Source organism: Cotesia glomerata, linkage group LG5, assembly GCF_020080835.1.
Source record: "Cotesia glomerata isolate CgM1 linkage group LG5, MPM_Cglom_v2.3, whole genome shotgun sequence".
In the NCBI taxonomy this organism is placed as follows: domain Eukaryota; kingdom Metazoa; phylum Arthropoda; class Insecta; order Hymenoptera; family Braconidae; genus Cotesia; species Cotesia glomerata.
Genome location: NC_058162.1, coordinates 74539 through 96589, shown reverse-complemented (window position 1 = coordinate 96589; position 22051 = coordinate 74539). Strand labels below are relative to the sequence as shown.

Here is a 22051-nt window from a genome sequence, read left to right as displayed (position 1 = left end):
ATTTTTTCCATTTAATTTACCGGAAAACCATGCAAAGATAAGCATCAGAGATTCTGTTGTAGTAATGCATACAATTTTTTTCATATATATATTTACTGAAAATTCCATTTACAAACAATAATCCATTTCTTCAAGAGAATTTCTGAAAAAAAAAAAAAAAAAAAAAAAAAAAATTTAACTTATATTATAGTGTTAATGTTAAATATTGCATGATAAAAATAATAATTTGAACATACATTCCACCGAAATTTAATTTTTCAGTATTGAGGGCAAGTTTTCTAATATGTCTAATAGTAGTAGCCGCTGCAATTTGAACTTCTGGGTCATCTGATCCAACAAGACGAAGTACATGCTGCAATTTAATATTTTAATATAATATATATGATAAAAAAAATGAAAATTCTGTTAATCATTAAAATTACCTTGATAACTCCACAGGTATGCATAGTAACGCAATTAAGTGGTTCCTTACTAAGATGATAAAAAGCAATACAAACACCTTTAAGGACATGTTTATTCTTACTATTAGCATAATTGACAAGAGGAGCTACGGCATTTAACCGACCAAACTCGTAATTATTACGATCCCACTCACAGCAAAATGCAATCGCCAAGGTAAGATTTGATCTTAAATATTCATCTTCCTAAAAAGGCGAATTACTTAATTATTATTATCATTAATAATTAAAATATATGAAAATAAAATTACCGTATGTACAAGTTTTGCCAATTTTTTGACAACTCCATGATCGGTGAGAATACCAAGATTTTCTGGATCAACAGCAATCGCAGCAATTGTCGCGCAAACAGCAGCCAAAACTTGGGTGTCATCGCTGTCCAATATTGAGACAGTTAGTTCAAGACCACCTACAAAAGCTCGAACCATTTCTGGGGAGTCTTTAGCATTTTTAATACAGGGTACAAGTGCCCTACAGGCGTTACGTTTGATAACATTGCTCGGGTGTTTGAGTAGTGACCAAACAAGTCGAACACCATCGAGCGAATGAGATGGATCGTTTATAACATCCATGCATTGTTCATCTTCAGCGCATTCTTTTATTACCAAAGGTAAATTTTCTAAAAGAGGCTCATATGTTCCACTTAATAATCTAATCTGAAAAAATAAAATATTTTATTAATAATAATGAATTGTTTTTTTTTTTTTTTTTTTTTTTTTATTTTTTTTTTTTTTATAGATATATATTAAAAAAAAAAACGTTTATAGATACCAATTTTGGAAGACCATTATTAATTCTCAAGACATGCCTATTAGCTGGGTCTACACAGCACTCCGCTAAAGCACCTACAACATTCGCAAGAACTTGATCATCTTCATTTTCTTCTAAAAGTGGAACTAGTGAGGCTACTAAGCTGTTTTGGTTGAACCTCGATACATTTTCGGGACTCATTGCGCACTTCCAAATAGCCCCAGTTACTGCTGCGAGGAGATTTTTATTTGATCTAATGTTATCGGATTGAATTAAGCGACAAAGAGGATCCAGCCCTCCTGACTGTCGTACCATATCACGAGTTAGTTTATTAGCAGCACATTTGTAAATAGCTAAAGCACAATTTTCTTCGAGTTTCAGACGATCTTTCTCACCACGACTGGCTTCTTCACTGGCCTTCTTTTCATTCTGAGCATCTAACTCGGGAGACGAGGATGATTCGATGGTATGGCTGCTTTTATGTTGATTTACTAACATTTGCTTGTACTTGATACTAGCTGCCTCGCTGTCAGAAAGGTGACGAACTATTTCGGATATTATTCCTATTTGTTCAAACGCCAAGCGAAATACTTTCTATAAATTAATTATTATTATTATCATAAGATAGAGCGTTAGCAATAAAATATATAATTAAATGTAAAAAATAATAATAATAATATATTTACTAAATCAGCACATTGTTGTATTGCTCCCATTATAGGAATAATAAGCTCGATGTGAGTAGACTGAAGAAAACGGCTCATGAAAAAAACTACACCGTGTTTTCTAAGTTGTTCTTTTATTTTTGGACTGCTGCTTAAAGAATTTAAAACTTTAGCACAAGCTATGGCTACTGCGATATGTTGACGCTCGTTATCATTAAGCTGATCTGGGTTTCGTCGCAAAACATTGTCAGGAACGTCCATAGCATCTAACTAGAATGAGTATAAAAGTTAATAATAATAATAATAATAACATATGGAGGAATAAATAGTTATTACTATTAAAGCGATTCCAGAACGGACACGAATTTGTTTTCTGGCTTTGCGCATCATAGCAATACTGGCCATTGTTTCAGCAGTTAAAATTCTAACATCTCTAGCTGGATGTTTAAGCAGGTCAATAAGAGGTGAAACGATTCCTAAATCAATTAGATACCGACGTGTCTCCGAACAGTATCCCATTTGTGATAAAACACCGAGAGATCCTAGTTGGCATTTAACGTCTTTTGTTTCTAGAAGATTTACCAGAACTTCTAAACCACCCATTTCACGTATTGCTCGTTGAGTTGTCTTAATAAAATTATTATTAATTATTAATAATTATTATTATTATTATTATTATTATTATTTATTACGCACCCGATTGGAAAGATTAAAATTTTTCAAAAGACAGAGAGCAACTGTTGTAGCCGTTTGATTTCCAGCTTTTATGTACTTTATGAGTTTCTGCAGTTGCCAAAACTCTGAAGCATGCTCTGGCGTTTCATCTTTTACAAAAGGTGTTTCTTCATCGCTTCCTGATTCTGGTTCATCATCAGAACTGTCCTCTTCAGCGGTTTCGTCGATTAAACAGTGTCGAGGAGTTGAATTCATTTTTTCATCTAAATTTTGGCTTCTTATTGAGGATCTTTTTTCCGATTGGCTAAGTGTCTTTTGTTCAATCTCAAAAGTTGTAAGCTTTTTCTTTGAACGGCTAATTCCTTTTGTTGCCGACATATTTCATGGATGATGACTTTTTTTTTTCTTCAAATTTTAAATTTTTAATATAAATCAAAATCCGTTTGTACGATAAAAATAATTTTTAAGTTATATACTTTGCTGCACAACTTGACAATGCCGGTCTATTTAAGATAGTCTAGTTAATATTAAGAAATTTACGGTTTTAAATAATAAGAAATTAAGGTATTGATTTCACAAACCCTTGACAATTTTGCTGCGGTATTTACATACCTGTCATGATACAAAGTTTGATCGATTCATTATGACCTGCTGCTGTAAGGATAAAATCAAATATGAGAAAAAACAAAAAATAAAGAAATACTTATAATATAAAACTTTTGTGTTTGATAAAATATCAATAATTATTATTATAATTATAATTGATCAAGTTTAAGAAAGGAAAAATAATTAAGGTAAAAGCCCCAATAGATGATCATATACTGATACGTGATCATCTATTGGGGCTTTTACCTTATATACAATAAAACAAAAAGAAAAAATAATATGATTTAAAATTAATAATACGGATATATATATATATATATATATCTATTTAATATATCTAATGATCTCAGCAAATCGACTCTTGATTGTGATTCCGGTGTATCATCAGATCAATTTATTTTACATATGTAAGGTTTACTGATAAAAATAATAAAAAAAAAAAAAAAAAAAAAAAAAAAAAGTTTTAAGAAACAAATATAAAAAACCTTGAATAACATTATAAAATAAAAATAATAAATAAATTAGATAAATATATATACCAATGGTGGACTAACACACCCAGCGCTGTGTATAATTAAGTGAACAAGGTTAGTACCCATCACAAAGTGAGTATATATATAGTGTATTATTATTGTAAATATTGTATTATAGTATATATTTAATAATAATAATCGATGGCCGCTATTTTATCTCGCACAATTCGTTTGGCATGGACTTTGAACTGTAAAATATTAGCCACTGAGTTTGCAAGTGACAATTTAATAAAAGCCATGGAGTCAACGAGCTGTTTCATCGGCAAAGAGGACAATCATAATGGTATTTTGGTGGATTCTACCAAAGAACCCTGCTCAGCTGATGATGTTGTAAATCGTTTGAGAGGTATATAATCATTACTATTTAATTAATCAATAACAATAGAGTTTTATTTATTTTTATTTAATTTTTTTATTATTTTTTAGCTTCTCTTACTGATTGGAGCAAAAACAAGAAAAAAACAGTTTGGTTTCGGGTGGAGAGAAATGATGCCGACTGGATTCCACTTTTAGTTAAAGAAGGATTTTTATTTCACCATGTTAAAGAACAATTTGTAACATTGTATCGCTGTTTAACGTCAGATAAAAATATTCCTCCTTATGCTCACACAAATTTAGGCGTAGGAGGTTTTGTAATAAATGATAAAACTAATGAGGTATTGGTTATTAAGGAAAACTATTCTAATAAAGCAGCTAATAGGGCTACCAGGTGGAAATTACCTGGAGGTTACGTCGAACCAGGTACAATACAATAAAAAGTTATTAATTAAAAAAACAAAACAAAATTAATTGATTGAATGATTGAAATAAATAAAAATATTTTTAGGTGAAAATATACCTGAAGCTGTTGAAAGAGAAGTATTCGAAGAAACTGGAATTAAAGCCAAATTTAAATCTCTTGTGGGATTTAGACACGCACATAATTATGCCTTTGGATGCAGTGATATCTATTTTGTAGCAAGATTGGTTCCTGAAACATTACAAATAAATAAATGTAACCAAGAAATAGCCGAAGCTGTTTGGATGAAAGTAAAATTTATTTTTTTAAGTTTAATTTTAATTTTTATAAATTATAATAATAATAATTAATTTTTTATTTTATTTCATGTCAAGCTGGAAGACTATGCAAACAGCCCAGATGTTTATAGATTAAATCGGTTTATTGCAAAAAAAATGATTGAATTGTTAAACAGTAATACGGAAATCGGATTGGTTAATGGTGAGCGACCGAATTCGACCGAGCCAATTTGGATTTATGTAATAACTAATAAAGACGATAAAAAAGATTTATCACCTGTTAGAAATTAATTGAGATATTTAAGATTTGCAAGGCACAAAATAGTTATTCATTTTAAAATTTACAGTTATTAAATTAACATTAAGATTGTTTAATTATTATAATAATAATAGAACAAAAATTTGTAATATAGTTTAAAAAATTTTTAGACCAATATGTATATTTTAAATAAAATTATTATTCTTGATAAACTTGTGTTACAATCAATTTAATTATTAAAATTATTCAACGACAACAAAATCTTTTTATATTTTGTTTTTGTGTGCGATATTATTAATAAAATTTTCTGTCAGTAGATGGCGGTTGGTTAGTCTCGATGAGCTGTTAAAGTTGTTAAGGGATACTACACTATAAGTATATTAATAATAATATTTGCAAGATTAATTCGTATTTAATATTATTTATAACATAAATTAGTTAGCGTCTCTTTTTTATAATTAGTCAGGTCACAATCGATAATATAATAATAATAATAATAATAATAATAATAATAATGATGATGATAATGCACAATCACGCCACAGAGCTATGGCATGCAGAAAGGCGGGATTATTTGAGTGTGTGCGGGATTGTTTATTGGAGAGAGTGAGAGGGTTTCCCGCTCCGATGACTGGCGCTTTGGTAGGTTTGATTTGACTTCTGGCCGCTGGAGGCGCGACCGAGGTGGCAGGACCGCCACAGAGCAAGAAAGGTGAAAAAAAAAAAAAATAAAATAAAAAAAAAAATAAATAAATAAATAAATAAAAATAAAAAGTGAATTGCATTTTAAGGTACTTAAATGTATATTATAATATGTATACCGGTCTTACATACAATATAATAAGTGTATATATTTACACACAAAGTGCACAACTAAACAAAGAGAAAAGTTATTGTCTTGTAATAGAATTTTATGGTGATAATTAATATAAAACTAAATAAATAAATCAGAGAGAAGACAATAAATGTAAAGTGACAAGGGAAAAAAAAAAAAAAAAAAAAAAAAAAAAAGCCAGTGGTGGGTAAATGCGGGATAAACGTCACATAAAATTAATACGTCGTAAAGAGATTTACGGTGGGTAGTAAATTGGGCGGTGCTACTGATTGCTGCAGCACATTTTATTATAAATAGTAAACATGAGTAAAATGTATTCAACTGCCAATTTGACGGACAAGGAGCTGAAGGAACAAGGAAATCGATTGTTTAGTCTTCACAAGTACGAGGATGCTGCTAATTGTTACTCAAAAGCTATTGTAAGTAGTATTAGTAGTACCTTTAATAACAATATTTCCATAGATTATTTTAGAAAATTTTTATAATAAGTACTTATTTTTTAGATTAAAAATCCAGCACAAGCGCCATACTTTACAAATCGCGCTCTATGTCATTTAAAACTTAAAAGATGGGAATCTTCATGCCAAGATTGTCGCCGTGCTTTAGACATGGATCCATGTTTGGTCAAGGGTCACTTTTTTTTAGGCCTAGCACTTTTAGAACTTGAGGCGTTTGATGAAGCGATAAAACATCTCCAGCGTGGTAAAATTTTAATTAATTAAAGACAGAGTTTATGTTGATTTTATTTTTAATTTAATAATATGACCTACACTGTATATACATATAAGTATTAATTTAAAAATAAATGAATGACATGTTTAAGCTGTCGATTTAGCCAAAGAACAAAAGCTCAACTACGGCGATGACATGACCAGTGTTTTGAGGCAAGCGCGTAAACGACGTTTTCAATTGAAAGAAGAGCAGCGACTTGCTCAGGATATTGAACTACAGACTTATCTTAATCAGCTGATTCTGGAGGATGCCGAGCGACATATGGCAACTCTCGATGAACAAATCAGATCAATTGGTGAAAAAAATTATCGTCAAGACTCGAGTGACGGAGGAAACAATAAAACTACCGACGCCGAGTCATCAGCAACTGCACAAGCCATGTCTATTAAGAGACAGGAAATAGAGAGTAAAAAAGAGACTGCTATTACTCGTCTTAATGATCTTTTTGCTAAAGTTGATGAAAGACGAAGAGTAAGTTATTTTTAATTAATATTATTATTATTATTATTTTTATTACTAATTTTTTTTTTATAGAAACGAGAAGTTCCAGATTATTTATGTGGAAAAATAAGTTTTGAAATACTTCAAGAACCAGTAATTACACCCAGCGGTATCACTTATGAACGTAAAGATATTGAGGAACATTTACAGCGAGTTGGTCATTTTGATCCTGTTACTCGCGTACGTCTTACCCAAGATCAACTAATCCCGAATCTGGCGATGAAAGAAGTTGTCGATGCTTTCTTACAAGATAATGAATGGGCATTAGACTATTAACAATAAAAATCTATATTAATCAATATTTTTAATAAAAATGGTGATAATTTTTTTAGTTACTAGTTTTGTAAGGATAATTAACTCGATCTCATGTAATTCCGTCCTCGATACGTTGGAACATGAATCGAGTATTCATATTCGTATATATGAATGTAAAATAATAATATTAATTAATATCAAACGTAATATTATAATAAACGTCTGTAATCATACGATACATAACAATAAAATAGTTTATTTTACGGCAAAAAAATTTTTACATTTTACAAATATAATTTATTATTAAAATTTTGGATTTTAGCTTATGGAGACTTTTTATTTTTTTTTTTTAACAAAAAATGGAGTAAGAACGATCCGAGTTATTGAAATCGCTACGATCGGAGGTATCATCCATTGATAGTCGGCAATATTTTTCGATTGTGCAATCCAGAGTAAAATAAAACCGACTATCCTCTGAAACATTGCGATTATTTTTAGCCGAAATTTGTTGTCTTGAGGAATAGGCGGAGAAATTTTTACCAGGCCTAGAGAACCCCACCCAGTCAAAACAATCCAACAGATATACATAGTGGTATCTTCGGTTGTCAATCGAGTTTCATAACTAAAAAAATATAAATATAAACATATACTTACATAAATATTTGTAATTTTTTTAATAATAATTTTACCTAAAGTTTTTAGCCCACACAAAAGTGGTTGGTATCGCAGATATGGATGTGAGATACCATATCATGAACAACAACAAATGATTAATAATATTTGTTGTTGGATTAACGTCATTTCGAGGAGTGCTTTTAGTAATTTTCACCTGTTTATCTAAAGGCTTTTTAATTTTTCTTATAAATCTACGTAGTGTGGCCATGAATAATTCTTCCATATAATCTTCGTACATTCTTGTTAGTTTCAAAAAGTATATTACTACTGAAAGAAGCATCGCTACTGCTGCACAACTGCTAGATATTATTATAAAGAGTATTAAACTTGCAATAAAAGGTAAATGGTCGAACCATTGTCGTATTAACCATCCGTACCACGCGGCAGGAAATCTAGCGAGTGCTCTGGCAAGAAATCTGTTTAGGAAATTAATTTTATTAATTAATAAATAAAATATTTTTTTTTTTTTTTTTCAAATTAAAAAAAATATTACCTAGCCGTGACATTATGAACCATTGACCCTGAGAAAATGATCGCGCAACAGGTAGCAATAGACAGGACCATCAACAAACCTATCGCTATAAATATTTCAAAATAAATCTCTGAATAAACTACCAGTCCAATAGTCAATCCCACCGTGATAAATACTTTATTATTGTCATTATCCATCCTAGTAGCGACTATCAACAACAACAATCCTAATGCTGTTGGATATAACCGAAACCACCGATCTCTAACAAAATTAGCGAGCCTGTCAATCAATCCAGCTTTTTCAATTCTAAGTTTATAGGTAAAATTAGGATCAAAAGTGACAATTATTTTTACAATATGATCCGCCAGGTAATCACTGTCCATTTGCATTCTCAGAACTTGGGACTTTCCAATATCCTTTTCAGTTAACGTGTAAAACTCTGTAATACCCAATTTAGTTGAGTTCCAGGACTCTTTAACCTCAATAACAAGATAAACCGCCATATCTTCACCGTCTACAGACTCCAATAAAAAATTAATAGCGTCAGGTACTTTAACATCCAGGTGCCATCTCAAATTTCCAGACTGAGTGTTTATTACCGTTTTGTAGTCACCAGATAATACTGTTTTTAGGGGTAAAGGTAGCCAGGAGACTCCTGACCCATCAATAAATGTTGATGTTCTTGTTTCCAGTGAGTAAAGATCTGTGTGGACAATCACTAAAGTTTTTTTTTCAGCTTCGATGGTGGGAATTCTGACGACAATATGCGTCACTTTAGATGAAATTTCGTGTAAATTCAAGTCGAGGGTTTTTCGTTGTCGAAAATAAACGTCAGGAGACAGTCTTGTCAGATTGGTAAGATTTATTCCTGACTTGCATATTTTTTCAGAGGTTTTATTATTAATTATAAGCACAGTGCAAGCAAAGAGCCAATCTTGAGTATTCAAATTAATAGCGTCGATACTGAGAAAATTGTAAGAAAATTTGTCCACTGGAACTGGAATCATCAAATAAACTATTGATTGGTTTAGCTTACCCTTTAACTGTTTGTCATTACTGTTGTAAGAAAATTGGGGCCTAATCACTTGGATCCACCTTCCTTCCTCAAAGAAATTAACTCGTGGTTGAAAGTTTATTTTGGTAAAATATTTACCGGCAAATCTATTCTGCAAGTGATAGCTCAGAGCTTTTAATTTTATTTCTCGTTGAGAATATATCTTTGGAATACGTTTATTAGTGTCTACAGAGTCAAAGAGCCCTCTAACAATAGCGATTATCAACTGCTTACACCATAGGATTGACAAATGATCCTGAGCTCGCCAGACATTGGGAATCCCGGTAGAGAGGATATTAAGATCGGCCAACGGATCCAATATTTGAGAACAAGTGACTAGAAGATCTCGTGACCCACCGCCAATAGAGACTATACTGACACTGTTTTGGAGACGCTTTGCTTGACTGTTAATGTATTGATAAAAGTTAGCCGAGGTCTGGTCAAACGCAATGTTAGGAGTGTGAGGACTTGCAAGAGTTATCAGGATACTTGCTGGACTAGATGTTTGGTTTGGCTGGAGCAGGACCGATTTACCGATTATTCCACCCATCGAGTGCCCGATTAAAATAACTTGGTCGAGTTTTTCCTCGTAGAGAGACAAGATTTTTTTTATGCAGTGTTGCGTAAATACTGTTTGTTCTTGTAAAATACCTGTTGATATTTTTAATATTTTTCTCAAGTAATATAAATATTTTTAAAATAATTAATTCAAAATAAATTACCTCCATAGAGAGCTGAAAGACTTTTAGCAAATGATATTGTAAAATAATCAAAATGAAATGGTGTTCTACGTTTTAAACTCATCCTCAAACTTACAGAAGCAAGAGACCTCACTGGAATAATAAAAAATAAAAATAATAATTATTAGGTATATAATATAATATAAAATAAAAGTACCTTGTTCATGTGAGCCGGCATTCCCAGGAATAAATAAAACCGGAATCCCTGTAAATTTCATCCTCCGTAATTTTTCAGTAGCATAACCTTCTCCGTAGGCGTACAGCCCGAATTTATTGAATTTATTTTCAATCTCATTGTCTAATTTTATTCTCTGTTAAATAAAATAACTAAAAATTTTAATATTTCAAATAATAAATTTAATTGTTGATGTTTATAAATTAAACTTACCACATACTGAGGATATTCAAACATGTAAGTCATGTCACAATTATTTTGTTTCAGATCAGTAACATAATTGGCAACTCCAAAAAGATATAATCCAAAAGAAATTAAACAGAGTAATAAAAATGAAATATAAATAATTATTTTTGTCATTTTATATATTTATTTTCTCTTAGCTATAACTTTTTATTTTTCTTAACCCAACAAAACTTTCTACTTTTTAATAATTTCCTTCAAATATTTAGTAATTTATTGTTATTTTTACATTAATTATTTTATTTTAAGAATAAATGATTAATCCTGATTTAAATATCATTTTTTAACATTTCACAAGACTACAGTAGTAGTATATTTAAAAATAAAATAAAGATTCGTATTACGAATAATCAGCTGATGACGTTTGCAACATATCATCTGACGGTTAAAGAAGAAATTTATATTTTTTAAATTATATATATATAATAATAATACACATTTATTAATTGTTATTTTTTATTGGTAAAAAAGAATCTTAATAATTAATTCAGTGAATTACATTATGAGTTTTTCATCGATTAAAAAAAAAAACAAAAAAAAACGTATTAAAAATGATGAATTTTATAAAATGTCATAAAATTAAATTCATTCTTTAGCATCTTCTCTAGTGACTGAAAATGGTTCAGTAACATCTTCGACTCCACAGTCGGCAATTATTATGTCTAGTACAGGCTTGTCGTTGTGTCCAGTGGTGGTTTTTTCGACTTTCCTTACTACTGTCTGTAAAATGATGATTATAAAGTTAGTTGTATTAGCTATTTTTGTTATAATTATTATTATCAGTAATAATGATAAAAAATAATTTTCTTACCATTCCTTCGATAACTTTGCCGAATACGACGTGTCTACCGTCCAGCCAAGGAGTTTTTACAGTTGTGATAAAAAATTGTGACCCGTTAGTATCTTTACCAGCGTTGGCCATCGACAACCATCCGGCTCCGTAATGCTTCAGCTTAAAGTTTTCATCTTGGAAACGATCTCCGTAGATACTTTTTCCTGTAAGTTTAGTTAGACAGTTTTTATACGGTGAGAAATAAATTAAAACTATATAACTGAATAATAATATAAAAAAATTTTTAAATAATACTTTTGTATGGATGAATAAATTGAATTATTAAATCTTAAGTACTTAAACTATGGTAAATTGAATAATTGTCATCATCTTTATTGCTTAAAATTCTATAACTGATGACAGCAGTTGAAAGAATCGTACTATAGTGTACCACTGTTAAATACTAAATAATAATAATAATAATAAAAAGTAAAAGTTGTTTACTACCTCCTGTACCATCTCCTTTAGTAAAGTCACCTCCTTGGATCATAAAGTTTTCAATTACACGGTGGAATTTGCTTCCTTTGTATCCTTGGCCTTTTTCTTTTTTTGCCAACTCAACAAAATTTTTCACTGTCTTAGGGACTGTATTACCAAAAAGACCTATTCTAACCCTACCGAGATCCTCATCGCCTCGTTTTAAATCAAAGTACACCTGAAAATTTTTTTTAATTTTTAAATTAAATAATTTATAGTATTGATATGATAATAATTAACAGAGTTACTTACTACTTGGGTAACTTTAGGTCCTTTCGCGGTTTTGTCATCGGCACTGACGTTTCCCAGTAATCCCGATAATCCAAAAACAAATAATAGTAATAAAAGTTTCATTGTGATCCTATCCTAACTAACTGAGCGGTATGGAGCGGTACGAACAGGTACGAACGCCTGATGACGCTTCGAATGCACTAGCGGTAATGGCAATTGTTACAATCCCAATCCCAGACTTATTTTACAGTTACAGAATACAGATTTGTGATCCTCAGTATCTTGAACCACGTTGCACTGTGCTTTGTAAGTAATCTTTCTTTCTCCCGCAAACCGCTCCTGTATCGTGCTGTCTTTTTTTATAACGTGGAGAGACGTGATAGGTCACTAGTTGCTTCTTTGACTTTTATTTTGTTGTCAAGCCCAATCATTTTTAGATTTGTCAGTTGATTTATTTTTATAAACAATTGAAAAATTGTTTTTTTTTTTTTTTTTTTCCACTGATGTTGTTGAAACTGATAATTTTACTGTATATTGTTTATAACAATAACTATGACTATTTTAAAAGATGATATTTGAGTCATTAACTTCTAAATATATTTCTTTTGTTAACTATATAAATATTTATAATTTTGATTTGTTTTATTGTTGATGGATGGAATTATTTAACTTGATAATAAAATTAATTTTATTATTTCACCTTATCTAAATGATTATCTTTTATTTTTTAAAAACTCAATTTATAAACTAATTAATAAGTAAGTAAAATATTATGGACAGTAAATAAATCTGCAATAAATTTTCATGAATAATTGATATGATTTTCATGTATTTTTAATGTAAATCCATAAAAAACACATCGATATACACATGTCACCAGATGTCAGGATATAGAATTGTTAAACTTTAATTTTACACTTCTACAAAACAAGTAAAATAATTTTTAAACAATATCATAACAAATATTTATAATATAATTTTTTGTTTGCTTTAATTCTTTTTCATTCAAAATTATAATTTTACTCATATGACATTATATTATTATAATTAATATGCATACACATGAAATTTGCTACAGTTTAGAAAAAAAGAAAAAAAAAAGAAGAAAAAAAAAACTTAACTTATTATTTATCAAAAAACTTATATTCGATTGGATATTCAATCAAAACATTTATTAAATGTATATCAATAGAGACACTTTTCATTATTTAATATTAAAAAGAAAAAAAGAAATTTACTTTCTATAAATACCTGCAATAAAAGTCATCAATCGGCATTTAAATGTATTTTTTTAAAGAAATTACTAAAATATTGATGAGTTTACAATTTTACTTATATTTATAGTTACGTCAACTAATTATTTCTACAAAGACTGTATTTGTGCGTAAGCTTTTGACAACTTGCAAGTTTTTATAAAAAGTAAAACATTTAAGAACTTGAGATTTAATGATATAAATATATTCTACACAAGTTTTATTGCAATTAATTATTTATGTACTTATTTGGAAAAATTTATAATGCACAAATAAAAGATATACTTATTTTCCTCATTAACCACTGAGTCACTTAAAAAACCATGTATCCGATATAAATATTTGTGCAATAATTTTTTATTCATTATTATTATTTATTTATTTATTTATTTTTTTTTTTTTTTTTTTCTCTAGTGCTTATCAAATTTTACAGTTTGTTTATTTTAAAAAACAATTTAAAGTTAATCACACAAAATTTAAAATACGGTGTCATACATAAATCCATGTATTTAAAAGAAATGAACCTTATTCTAATTATTTGATATACTCATTCTTTTTTTATTCATCGCATTCATGGTATGTTGCCCTGAAAATTCCAATCACAATAAATAATTGATTACATTACATCAGATTTTATTAGATAAGTTTATTTATTCCATCAAATACTAATGCAATATAGATCCCTTGAAAGCATACTTATATTTATACGAATCATTTAATCATTAATTATTATAAATTTATTAATTTAATGCTGTCTTATTAATATAATAATAATAATAATAATAATATTAATAATAAATATTTATAATTGATTATTTATTGTAATTTATTGAATTTCAGTTTTATAATATTGTTTTATGATTGTGAATTTAATTTTACAGATAGATAATAAAATTTTCGAATTACTGCCAAAAATAAATAATGAACAAAATTATAGTAATTAGATTAAAAAAAAAAAATGAATTAATAAATAAATAAAATTACAATTTTGTTTATAATTAATAATGAAACGTAAAGAGAAATAAAAATATAAAAATTGTGATACAAAATTTTATTTAAATCTTGAACATAAAGATATTGAAAGACGAAGTTTTGTTTGTTTAATAGTAGTAATAATAGTAGTCAGATTATTTATTATTCAAAGCAAAGTGTGTTTTCGTGAAAAACTGACTATTTATCTAACAATATTATCATTTATTATCTTCCTCTTTCATTTATACAGAAATAATTAAACAATAATAAGTAAATTTCCAAAGAATTTTTAAAAATTATAAATATTTGATGAAATCATCGGTTACTTTTGTTTTAAATAAATAGTAAATGTTTACCTTTCTTTGCCCAAATTACGACGAGAAAGGCGTCTTTCTTTATTGTGCATTGTCAAAGTATATCGCTTAGTATGCGAAGGATTGGTACGGAGTTCTCGTAGTTCAGTAGACCGAGCTTTTTCAACTTTTTCCATAAACTTGGTTATCAAATCAGGACAGTTAAGGTTTGCTTCTGGCTCCCATGTGTCATCGGCAGCCGTGAAGCCTTTCCAACGGATTAAAAATTCCCGGGATTTATTTTTTTTAAAGTGAACGTCGAGGACTTTTTCTACTTCAAATTCTTTCTCCTCGTCACCGTTTTCATCCTCATTATCTTAAAAATAAATATTATTATAATTAGGATCAAATATCAATGGTATTTTAAAGATAATTATTTTTCAAGTACCATCGTTTTGTGGCTTAGCAGCTTTCGATTTTCTTCCTCGCTTCGTAGGAGTTTTCTCTTCAGAAGCATCTTCTTCAGTACCACCATCTTCGTCATTTTCGGGTTCTTTATTATCTGAAATTAATAAAAAAAAAATAAATTAAATCTCTAATTGACAAACAAAAAATCAATAACAATAATAATAATAACCTGAGTCACGTTGTCTTTTAGTGGCTTTGGTCTTTTTTGTTTTTTTATTAGACTTTGGTGTTTTCTTTGTCGATTTTTTAGCTTTTTCCTCGGTCTGGTCAATTTTATCGCCATTATTTTCCTCCTCAGCCATATAATCTTCTATCAACTGTTCGCAATTGAGGTCTTTTTCGTTTTCCCAGGTATCTGCACTTTCGTCGTAACCTTTCCAGCGTACCAGAAATTGTCTGCGGCCTTTAATTGTACGCCGTGAAATAATTTTTTCGACCTTAAAAATAAATAAATAAAAAAATTAGATCATAATATATTAAATATTAAAAGTGTTAGTATTGATAAATATGAAACAACGGTGTTTGATTAAAAATTAAATATAAATAATAATAATAATAATAATAATTATTAAAAAAAAAAAAAGCAAATTGGCGGGAATGCCGGCATCTGGTTGCCACGCAACAATATTTTTTCGAGTAAAAAACTAATATAAAGCTGTAAAAATATAAAAAATTACCTCATATTCTTGCTCGCTGTTGTCATTTTCCTCAGAAGTAGTAGGTTTACGGTCCTCTTTTTTTCGGCGTTTGTTATCTCCACCCTTGGCGGGATTTCCATTTTCCTGTGCCGAAATTTCAGATAATTTTTCATCGGCGTCGTTATCATTTTTGTTCAAATCAGAATCATCCGCAGAAGTTTTATCTTTTCCGCGTGACGCCTTGCGTTTTGATTTCGAAGCACTTTCATTATTATCGTCTGATTTATTTGGCTGATCAGCGTCTTCAACTTGATGCGCATTGTCGCCATTTTCTTCTGATTCGGCGTCACTAGGACTTTCAGACTTTCTTCGCTTACCCTTCATTAATCTTCTCATTATATGTTAAATATTAAATAAATACAGCCAGATTACTGGCTTACAACTTATTATTAATATTTTAATTATATAATATTGTAAATAACTATTATTTACTAGTTGATTATTTTGGATGTCGCTCGATGTGATGATCAAAATCCACGCACCAACACAATTACACAGACGACATACAAATTATTATTATTATTATTATATTTATACAGATAGCAGGTTATCAATGAGCGCCTCTACCGGCTGTTAACCGCTTCAAACGCTCCAAGCTCCTCCAAGTGTTCAGTTTTGCTATAAGCTATATGCTATATATAATATATAACTGTCTACTACTGTGCAAAAGGTGCTGACTCCATAATATGTACAACAATATATGTATACATACATACATACTCCATTCTCCACATAGTACTATATATATATATATATTAATATGTAGGCTTGGCTTTTGGCTTTTCCAACACTGGTTTTGCCTTGCCAATTTTCCATTTCCAAGTATCGAGTACGTCTTTCACCCACTATCAACGATAAACTTAAACTTATACTTAATAATTAACCAAAAGTATAAATATCCCAATTGTATCCAACATTTATCGAAAATTTCTTACACCTGGAAATTTTTATTTACACTAAAAATAAACATTTGTATGTGTGGACAAAAAGGCGTATCCAAATTTATTGATACTCGTAACATTTAATTTTTTTTTTTAAAGAAAAAATAATTATATGATGTTTGCGTTCTCTAAGTCATTCCAAATGTTAAATAAAAAATGAAGTCTGTTAAAAATTAATAAATACCAATACAGAAAATTAAAAAAAAAAAAAAAAAAAAAAAAAAAAACCATTCTCTATATCTTATATCTACTTTTTTAAAGTTAATGTTGACTATCTGAAAAAAAACTAAAATTACATATATTCTCAAATGATGTTAATAACAAAAATTTGTGGATTTGATTGTACTATATATACTTAGTACTACAGATTGTAGTTGCTTGTTGCTAAGGAGAATAAATTTTGTTTAATCATTTTTTTTATTTTATCTACACGTATAAGTACGCTGAATGATAAATATTTAAATCTTAAATTTTAAAGAATAATAATATAATATTACAATGGCCAAATCTGTTACTGTATATGAGAAGCCAACGCCTCATCTTGGTAATATTAAAATTTAATTATCCATGAATAATATTATGTAATAATGACTCATTTATTCTGAAGCTTGTCACCATATATTTGGTATATTAATTTCATTAGTATACGCATGATGTTGAGTATTTATTGATTTTTTTTAAAAGTTGTACATACAAATTGTTTTTTTTTTTTTTTTTTTTTTTTCTCTTCTTCCAGGTTTTAGTTTATTTAGTTTTGTATTTCTAGATATATGAGATAATGATTTATTTGATAAATTTATCAGATGGGCGTATTTTGTCGGTAGATTAAATGGAAAATATTGTATGTTAATAATAAATTGTTGTAATTATTTTTTAAAAAAATGATATTAGGTCTACCAGATTGGTATGCAAAGCAATGGGAACTTGAAGAATCTGCAAGTAATCGTATAAATAATTCTTTTGAGCTTCGAAATACTGGGCGTACTTTACGAAATGAAACCAAAATTAAAACAGAGTGGGATACTTTGTTAAACAGCACAAGGTTGGATAATAGGTAGAGTAATATTTTTTTTAAATTTATTATCTAATATATTTTTTTTACTTGAATTAAATTGAAAAAATAATAATAATAATAATAATAATAATAAATAAAAAATTATCAGAGTAAAAGAACTTTCAACATGGGAAGAAATTTTAGCAAAATTATTTAAGGAACTCTCGGTAGAAAAAAAACGACTACGAGATGCAAGAGCTGAGGCTGAAAAAGACCTAGAGAATATTGAACATCCACTTAAAGTTGCAGCTGAGTGTATTTCTATGAGAGATTGTCGCAGAGGTAGCGAGTTGACTTACGATGAACCTGATACTGAGGTTAAAAAAGAGCTTACGGTAATAGAAGCATTTAAAAAAAACTTGACAGAAAAAGTCCAATCAGCTTGGGAAAAATTAAATCGGCTTGAACAAATTGAATTTGAAGTTAGTTTGGATCTAACAGACAAATCCGAGGCCATTACAATTGACAAAGACAATACTAATCTTAATCGAAATTCAGCTACTGTCAGTTACAAGCCAAATGCTTTGAGAATTCCTAAAGAGTAAGAATTATTTAAAAACTAAAATCTTTTAATTAATTAATTAATATATAATTATTTTAAGGGCTAAAACATACGACACTTGGTTAAAACATTGTCGTCATATTAAACTATTGGCTGAAAATGAATTAAAAGATACCCATATCTTTCGCGATATAATGGTTGCTATGCAAAAACGTGCAAAAAATGATATAGAGGCTCAGCAAGATGCTACTGATTATGCATTGAGAAAAAGAATTCACCAAACTCAAAAATCACGCAATCAAATGGAATGGCAAAAGAGAAAAGTTGAAAAAGAAATGGAATCGCTGATTAAAGAAATACTTAGACTCGAAGACGCACTTAGAGATAAAGTAGAGATTGTTAAATGCGCTGAAACAAGATTGGAAAATCGGACTTATCGTCCTGGTTATGAATTATGTAGAGATGAACCTGAATTCGGGCTTAAAGAACAAGTACTTGAGCTTCGCCAGACAAAAGAACAATTGATTGAAAAGATAAATACTTTAAAGTAATAAGTTTTATTTAACAATTAATAATTAATAATAATAATAATTGATAACTAATAATAATTGTTTTAAGGGCTACATTTAATGGATTGGAACAACTGCTTATTAAAATAGACAGAAACTTGGATGATAAACAACACTCGTTGATGACTGACATAAAATGCTTGGACATTAGATCGTCACTCAAGACGGGAAATCGTGCACCATTGATTAATGAAACTGATCGAAACATTGCTCTGACTAATTTAGATGATTAAATCCCTTTTTGAGTGATAGTTTTATTTTTTTATAATTAACTTTTACACTTTATTCAAATTTTACATGCAAAATTTTTATTAATATATTTACGCAATGCTTCAATGCTACAATGATTATCCACTCGGTTTATTCTGTTGTGGTTACGCGGGTTTTAAAATATATAAAAATATCACTTATGCGTATTGGAATTATTAAATTAATTTTTTTTTTTTTTTTTTTTTTTTTTTTTTTTTTAATAATAATCGTCATTGTCCATATGCTCTGAATTGGCTTTCAATAAAGTAAACCTGGATATAAAATTATCTGAATCTACAGTATTCAAAGTTTTTACTGCCCTTTGATAAATGTTTGCAATATTTATAACATCACCATGGTTCATCTCAAAGATAATGTAATTAATCCAAACGTCGACGTTGTTTTTACCAAATTGAATTACCGCCATTTCATAAGGATGTCGGGCATTTTGTCTACTAATTACTGGTTGATTAAGTTCGATGTTGGACATTTCGTTGTCAAGTTCTAAGCAAAATGGAGGCTCAATACTTAATTTCTTGTAGATATGACGAGCTTTTTTAATACCTAATAATTAATTATTTAATAAACAGTTGTTATTATTGTTATTATATTTTTATGACCTTGAATGATTTAAATAGTAAAATTTTACAAACCTTTAGTTGCGGCAACCCATTTAATGTAAGCGGGCTTAAATTTTAAGGATATTTCTGGAGCTTCTTTTAATGCAGTTAGATAAAATTCTTCTAATTGTTCTGGGTGTTTTTCATTAATGTAAAGTAATTTTATCTCCCACAAGGGTAATGCTTTGTTCTTTAATATTTTTTTAGCCTGTAAATTAAATATTTTAACTTTAATTACTTGTATTTATTTGATTAAATAATATTAAAAAATAAAATTTAATAAAACCTTATCGAATTCTGAAAGAGCCAAATCTTCTTGGTTGGAATTAAAAAATAAGTAATTTAATTTTTGTTTCCAAAGTTCAACACTCTCTGGATGAGCTTCTGTCGCACTGCTAAGAATTTTATTAAGTTTTTCCGAATTGTTTTTGTTATTTTCAAATACTTTTATCTGAAAAGAGAAAAAAAAAAAAAAAAAAAAATATCAATATAAATAAATCTATTATTGATAATTATATTAATAATAATTAAGTATAACTATTTACCCAAAGCCAATAGTACTTTTCTTCCAAATTATTTTGATGATGACCTTTCGTTAAAGCATTCTTCAAAAGCTTGCTTTTATAATTTGGCAAAGTACAACTGTCTTTACCAATTTCAAGTAAAAAATTTATGTATAAAGACCACATTGGTTTAGTAGGTATAAGTTTAACCGCAGATTCATATATTTCAATAGCAGAGTTAAGATAATCCCTTAAACTATTTTTTTCGGACTTTTTAACATCATCAACATTGTCTTGAGGAAAAGACTCATAACTTAAACCTTTAAATAGTCTTCTTGCCCGCTTGTCCCACGCTTTAGGCTCGTCCGAGAAATTTTCAACCAAATCATCCATTATTATTTTCTGTAAATTTTTCGTCTTGTTGAATTTGGAAGCAATGTCCAATAACTCGATGGTGAAATTAATATCTTTAATATGCTTCCGTGCTTGTTGATATACTAATTCACCATGTTTTAGTTCAACAGGTGTATCTTGTTCATTTGAACAGGCTTCGTATAATTCTAATCTGAAAAGCCAATGATGAATCATTTTAGATTAATAAATTAATAAATTAATCTAAAATTACAGAATATTATAGTTTTTATTTTCGAATAAATTCATTACTACTTACTCTAAAAGATCTTTATATAATATTTGTGCTTTAGGATGAAAGTGTAGCCCTTTTAGTAATTGTTTTCTAGCTCTTTCAATATCTCTAGTTTCTTTCATGTGCCACTGAGCTGAAATATGCCAACATCTTGGTTTATCTTGATGAACTTTAAGCATTCTATCAGCGATTCCAGGTAAATGATATTGAAAATTCTATTTATAATAAATGAAACGATAAGTCAAGTGTAATGATTAAAAATTAAAAATAAATAAAAATTAAAATTTACCTCTATTTTACTAAGTTTCATAAGATCCACCCAAAAACTCAAGTCACTTTGAAACCTCATCCTTGATCTCTTGTATAATTGTTTAATTTTTTTAATAATAGCATAATCTATACCAGCTTGTTTTTCCTTAATTCCCAGTTTCTGAAATAATTAAAAAATAGCAGTGAAAAAAAGAAAAAAAAAAAAAAAAAAGTAACGGCTTAGTTAATTGACTTATTATGTTAATTACATAAACTAAAATTTACCAGTCTCCGTTGTTTTACAAGATTCAGCACTACCATAAGATAAGAAAAATATGATAAAAAATCATCCTTGCTTTTAATAAGCCTTCCTATTTTGTATTCGTGATCTTTTAAATTTTTTATTATTTTTCTGTCGGATAAAACATATATTATATATAATTATTAAAATTTATATTTATCATAAGGATAACCTATAACTTACCGGATTTCACTATCATCAAAAAGTTTAATCCTTTTCATTTGTTCCAATTCAGGAATCATTTCCTCGCATCCTTTTTCTACGAATTCTGCCATTTTTTATTAATTGCTTTATCTTAAATATTTAAATATTTAAATATAACTATTAACTGTAAGCAGTTAAACACGTGTTTGTACTTATTATACGTATGTTGCAAAGTTGTGATTGTATTTAATTGAAAAATTTTTAAATATATAGTATAGGGGAGAAAAAGTTTGCTTCATTACCAACATTAGATAATAATGACCACTGTGTATACAATAGGAGAGCTGTAGTGTTTGATTTTTGTTTATTTGAAAAAAAAAAAAAAAAAAAAAAAAAAAAAAAAA

The 22051-nt window shown here is 28.7% G+C and overlaps 8 protein-coding genes across 10 annotated transcripts; 3 read left to right on the top strand and 5 right to left on the bottom strand.

The window, feature by feature from the left end:
* Positions 1–82: 82 nt before the first annotated feature.
* LOC123265980 (armadillo repeat-containing protein gudu) lies at positions 83–3746 on the bottom strand. 3 transcript variants are annotated; one of them, XM_044729993.1, is made up of 11 exons: positions 3694–3735; positions 3130–3202; positions 3001–3065; positions 2570–2968; positions 2210–2500; positions 1895–2143; positions 1230–1802; positions 710–1114; positions 423–644; positions 237–352; positions 83–142 (listed from the first exon to the last, which is right to left on the bottom strand). In XM_044729993.1, the coding sequence occupies exons 4-11, from the start codon at positions 2924–2926 to the stop codon at positions 109–111; spliced, it is 2247 nt and encodes a 748-aa protein (XP_044585928.1). In that variant the 5' UTR covers positions 2927–2968; positions 3001–3065; positions 3130–3202; positions 3694–3735; the 3' UTR covers positions 83–108. The 3 variants fall into 3 exon arrangements, with proteins under 3 accessions (XP_044585928.1, XP_044585927.1, XP_044585929.1); XM_044729992.1 differs by having other exon boundaries at positions 2570–3051; positions 3161–3202; positions 3694–3746; XM_044729994.1 differs by having other exon boundaries at positions 2570–3051.
* Positions 3747–3791: 45 nt separating this feature from the next.
* Positions 3792–5037, top strand: LOC123265983 (nucleoside diphosphate-linked moiety X motif 6). The gene is made up of 4 exons (XM_044729998.1): positions 3792–4033; positions 4114–4428; positions 4514–4716; positions 4801–5037. The coding sequence occupies exons 1-4, from the start codon at positions 3829–3831 to the stop codon at positions 4993–4995; spliced, it is 918 nt and encodes a 305-aa protein (XP_044585933.1). The 5' UTR covers positions 3792–3828; the 3' UTR covers positions 4996–5037.
* A 637-nt stretch (positions 5038–5674) lies between these two features.
* Positions 5675–7551, top strand: LOC123265982 (E3 ubiquitin-protein ligase CHIP). Its single transcript, XM_044729997.1, has 4 exons — positions 5675–6217; positions 6302–6500; positions 6622–7001; positions 7065–7551. Exons 1-4 carry the CDS (start codon positions 6101–6103, stop codon positions 7305–7307), a joined length of 939 nt encoding a protein of 312 aa, XP_044585932.1. The 5' UTR covers positions 5675–6100; the 3' UTR covers positions 7308–7551.
* A 26-nt stretch (positions 7552–7577) lies between these two features.
* Positions 7578–10792, bottom strand: LOC123265978 (GPI inositol-deacylase). The gene is made up of 6 exons (XM_044729991.1): positions 10616–10792; positions 10385–10538; positions 10210–10320; positions 8455–10138; positions 7976–8377; positions 7578–7908 (listed from the first exon to the last, which is right to left on the bottom strand). Exons 1-6 carry the CDS (start codon positions 10760–10762, stop codon positions 7623–7625), a joined length of 2784 nt encoding a protein of 927 aa, XP_044585926.1. The 5' UTR covers positions 10763–10792; the 3' UTR covers positions 7578–7622.
* A 404-nt stretch (positions 10793–11196) lies between these two features.
* Positions 11197–12469, bottom strand: LOC123265984 (peptidyl-prolyl cis-trans isomerase B). The gene is made up of 4 exons (XM_044729999.1): positions 12207–12469; positions 11925–12132; positions 11457–11641; positions 11197–11365 (listed from the first exon to the last, which is right to left on the bottom strand). Exons 1-4 carry the CDS (start codon positions 12306–12308, stop codon positions 11231–11233), a joined length of 630 nt encoding a protein of 209 aa, XP_044585934.1. The 5' UTR covers positions 12309–12469; the 3' UTR covers positions 11197–11230.
* A 515-nt stretch (positions 12470–12984) lies between these two features.
* On the bottom strand, positions 12985–16371 carry LOC123266262 (heterochromatin protein 1-like). Its single transcript, XM_044730406.1, has 5 exons — positions 15849–16371; positions 15341–15608; positions 15152–15265; positions 14767–15079; positions 12985–14024 (listed from the first exon to the last, which is right to left on the bottom strand). The coding sequence occupies exons 1-5, from the start codon at positions 16203–16205 to the stop codon at positions 13997–13999; spliced, it is 1080 nt and encodes a 359-aa protein (XP_044586341.1). The 5' UTR covers positions 16206–16371; the 3' UTR covers positions 12985–13996.
* A 751-nt stretch (positions 16372–17122) lies between these two features.
* LOC123266259 (tektin-B1) lies at positions 17123–19341 on the top strand. The gene is made up of 5 exons (XM_044730401.1): positions 17123–17354; positions 17702–17864; positions 17974–18405; positions 18467–18913; positions 18985–19341. Exons 1-5 carry the CDS (start codon positions 17309–17311, stop codon positions 19166–19168), a joined length of 1272 nt encoding a protein of 423 aa, XP_044586336.1. The 5' UTR covers positions 17123–17308; the 3' UTR covers positions 19169–19341.
* Positions 19221–21880, bottom strand: LOC123266257 (U3 small nucleolar RNA-associated protein 6 homolog). The gene is made up of 8 exons (XM_044730399.1): positions 21687–21880; positions 21488–21614; positions 21243–21383; positions 20978–21168; positions 20350–20872; positions 20091–20255; positions 19838–20012; positions 19221–19748 (listed from the first exon to the last, which is right to left on the bottom strand). The coding sequence occupies exons 1-8, from the start codon at positions 21776–21778 to the stop codon at positions 19402–19404; spliced, it is 1761 nt and encodes a 586-aa protein (XP_044586334.1). The 5' UTR covers positions 21779–21880; the 3' UTR covers positions 19221–19401.
* Positions 21881–22051: the final 171 nt, after the last annotated feature.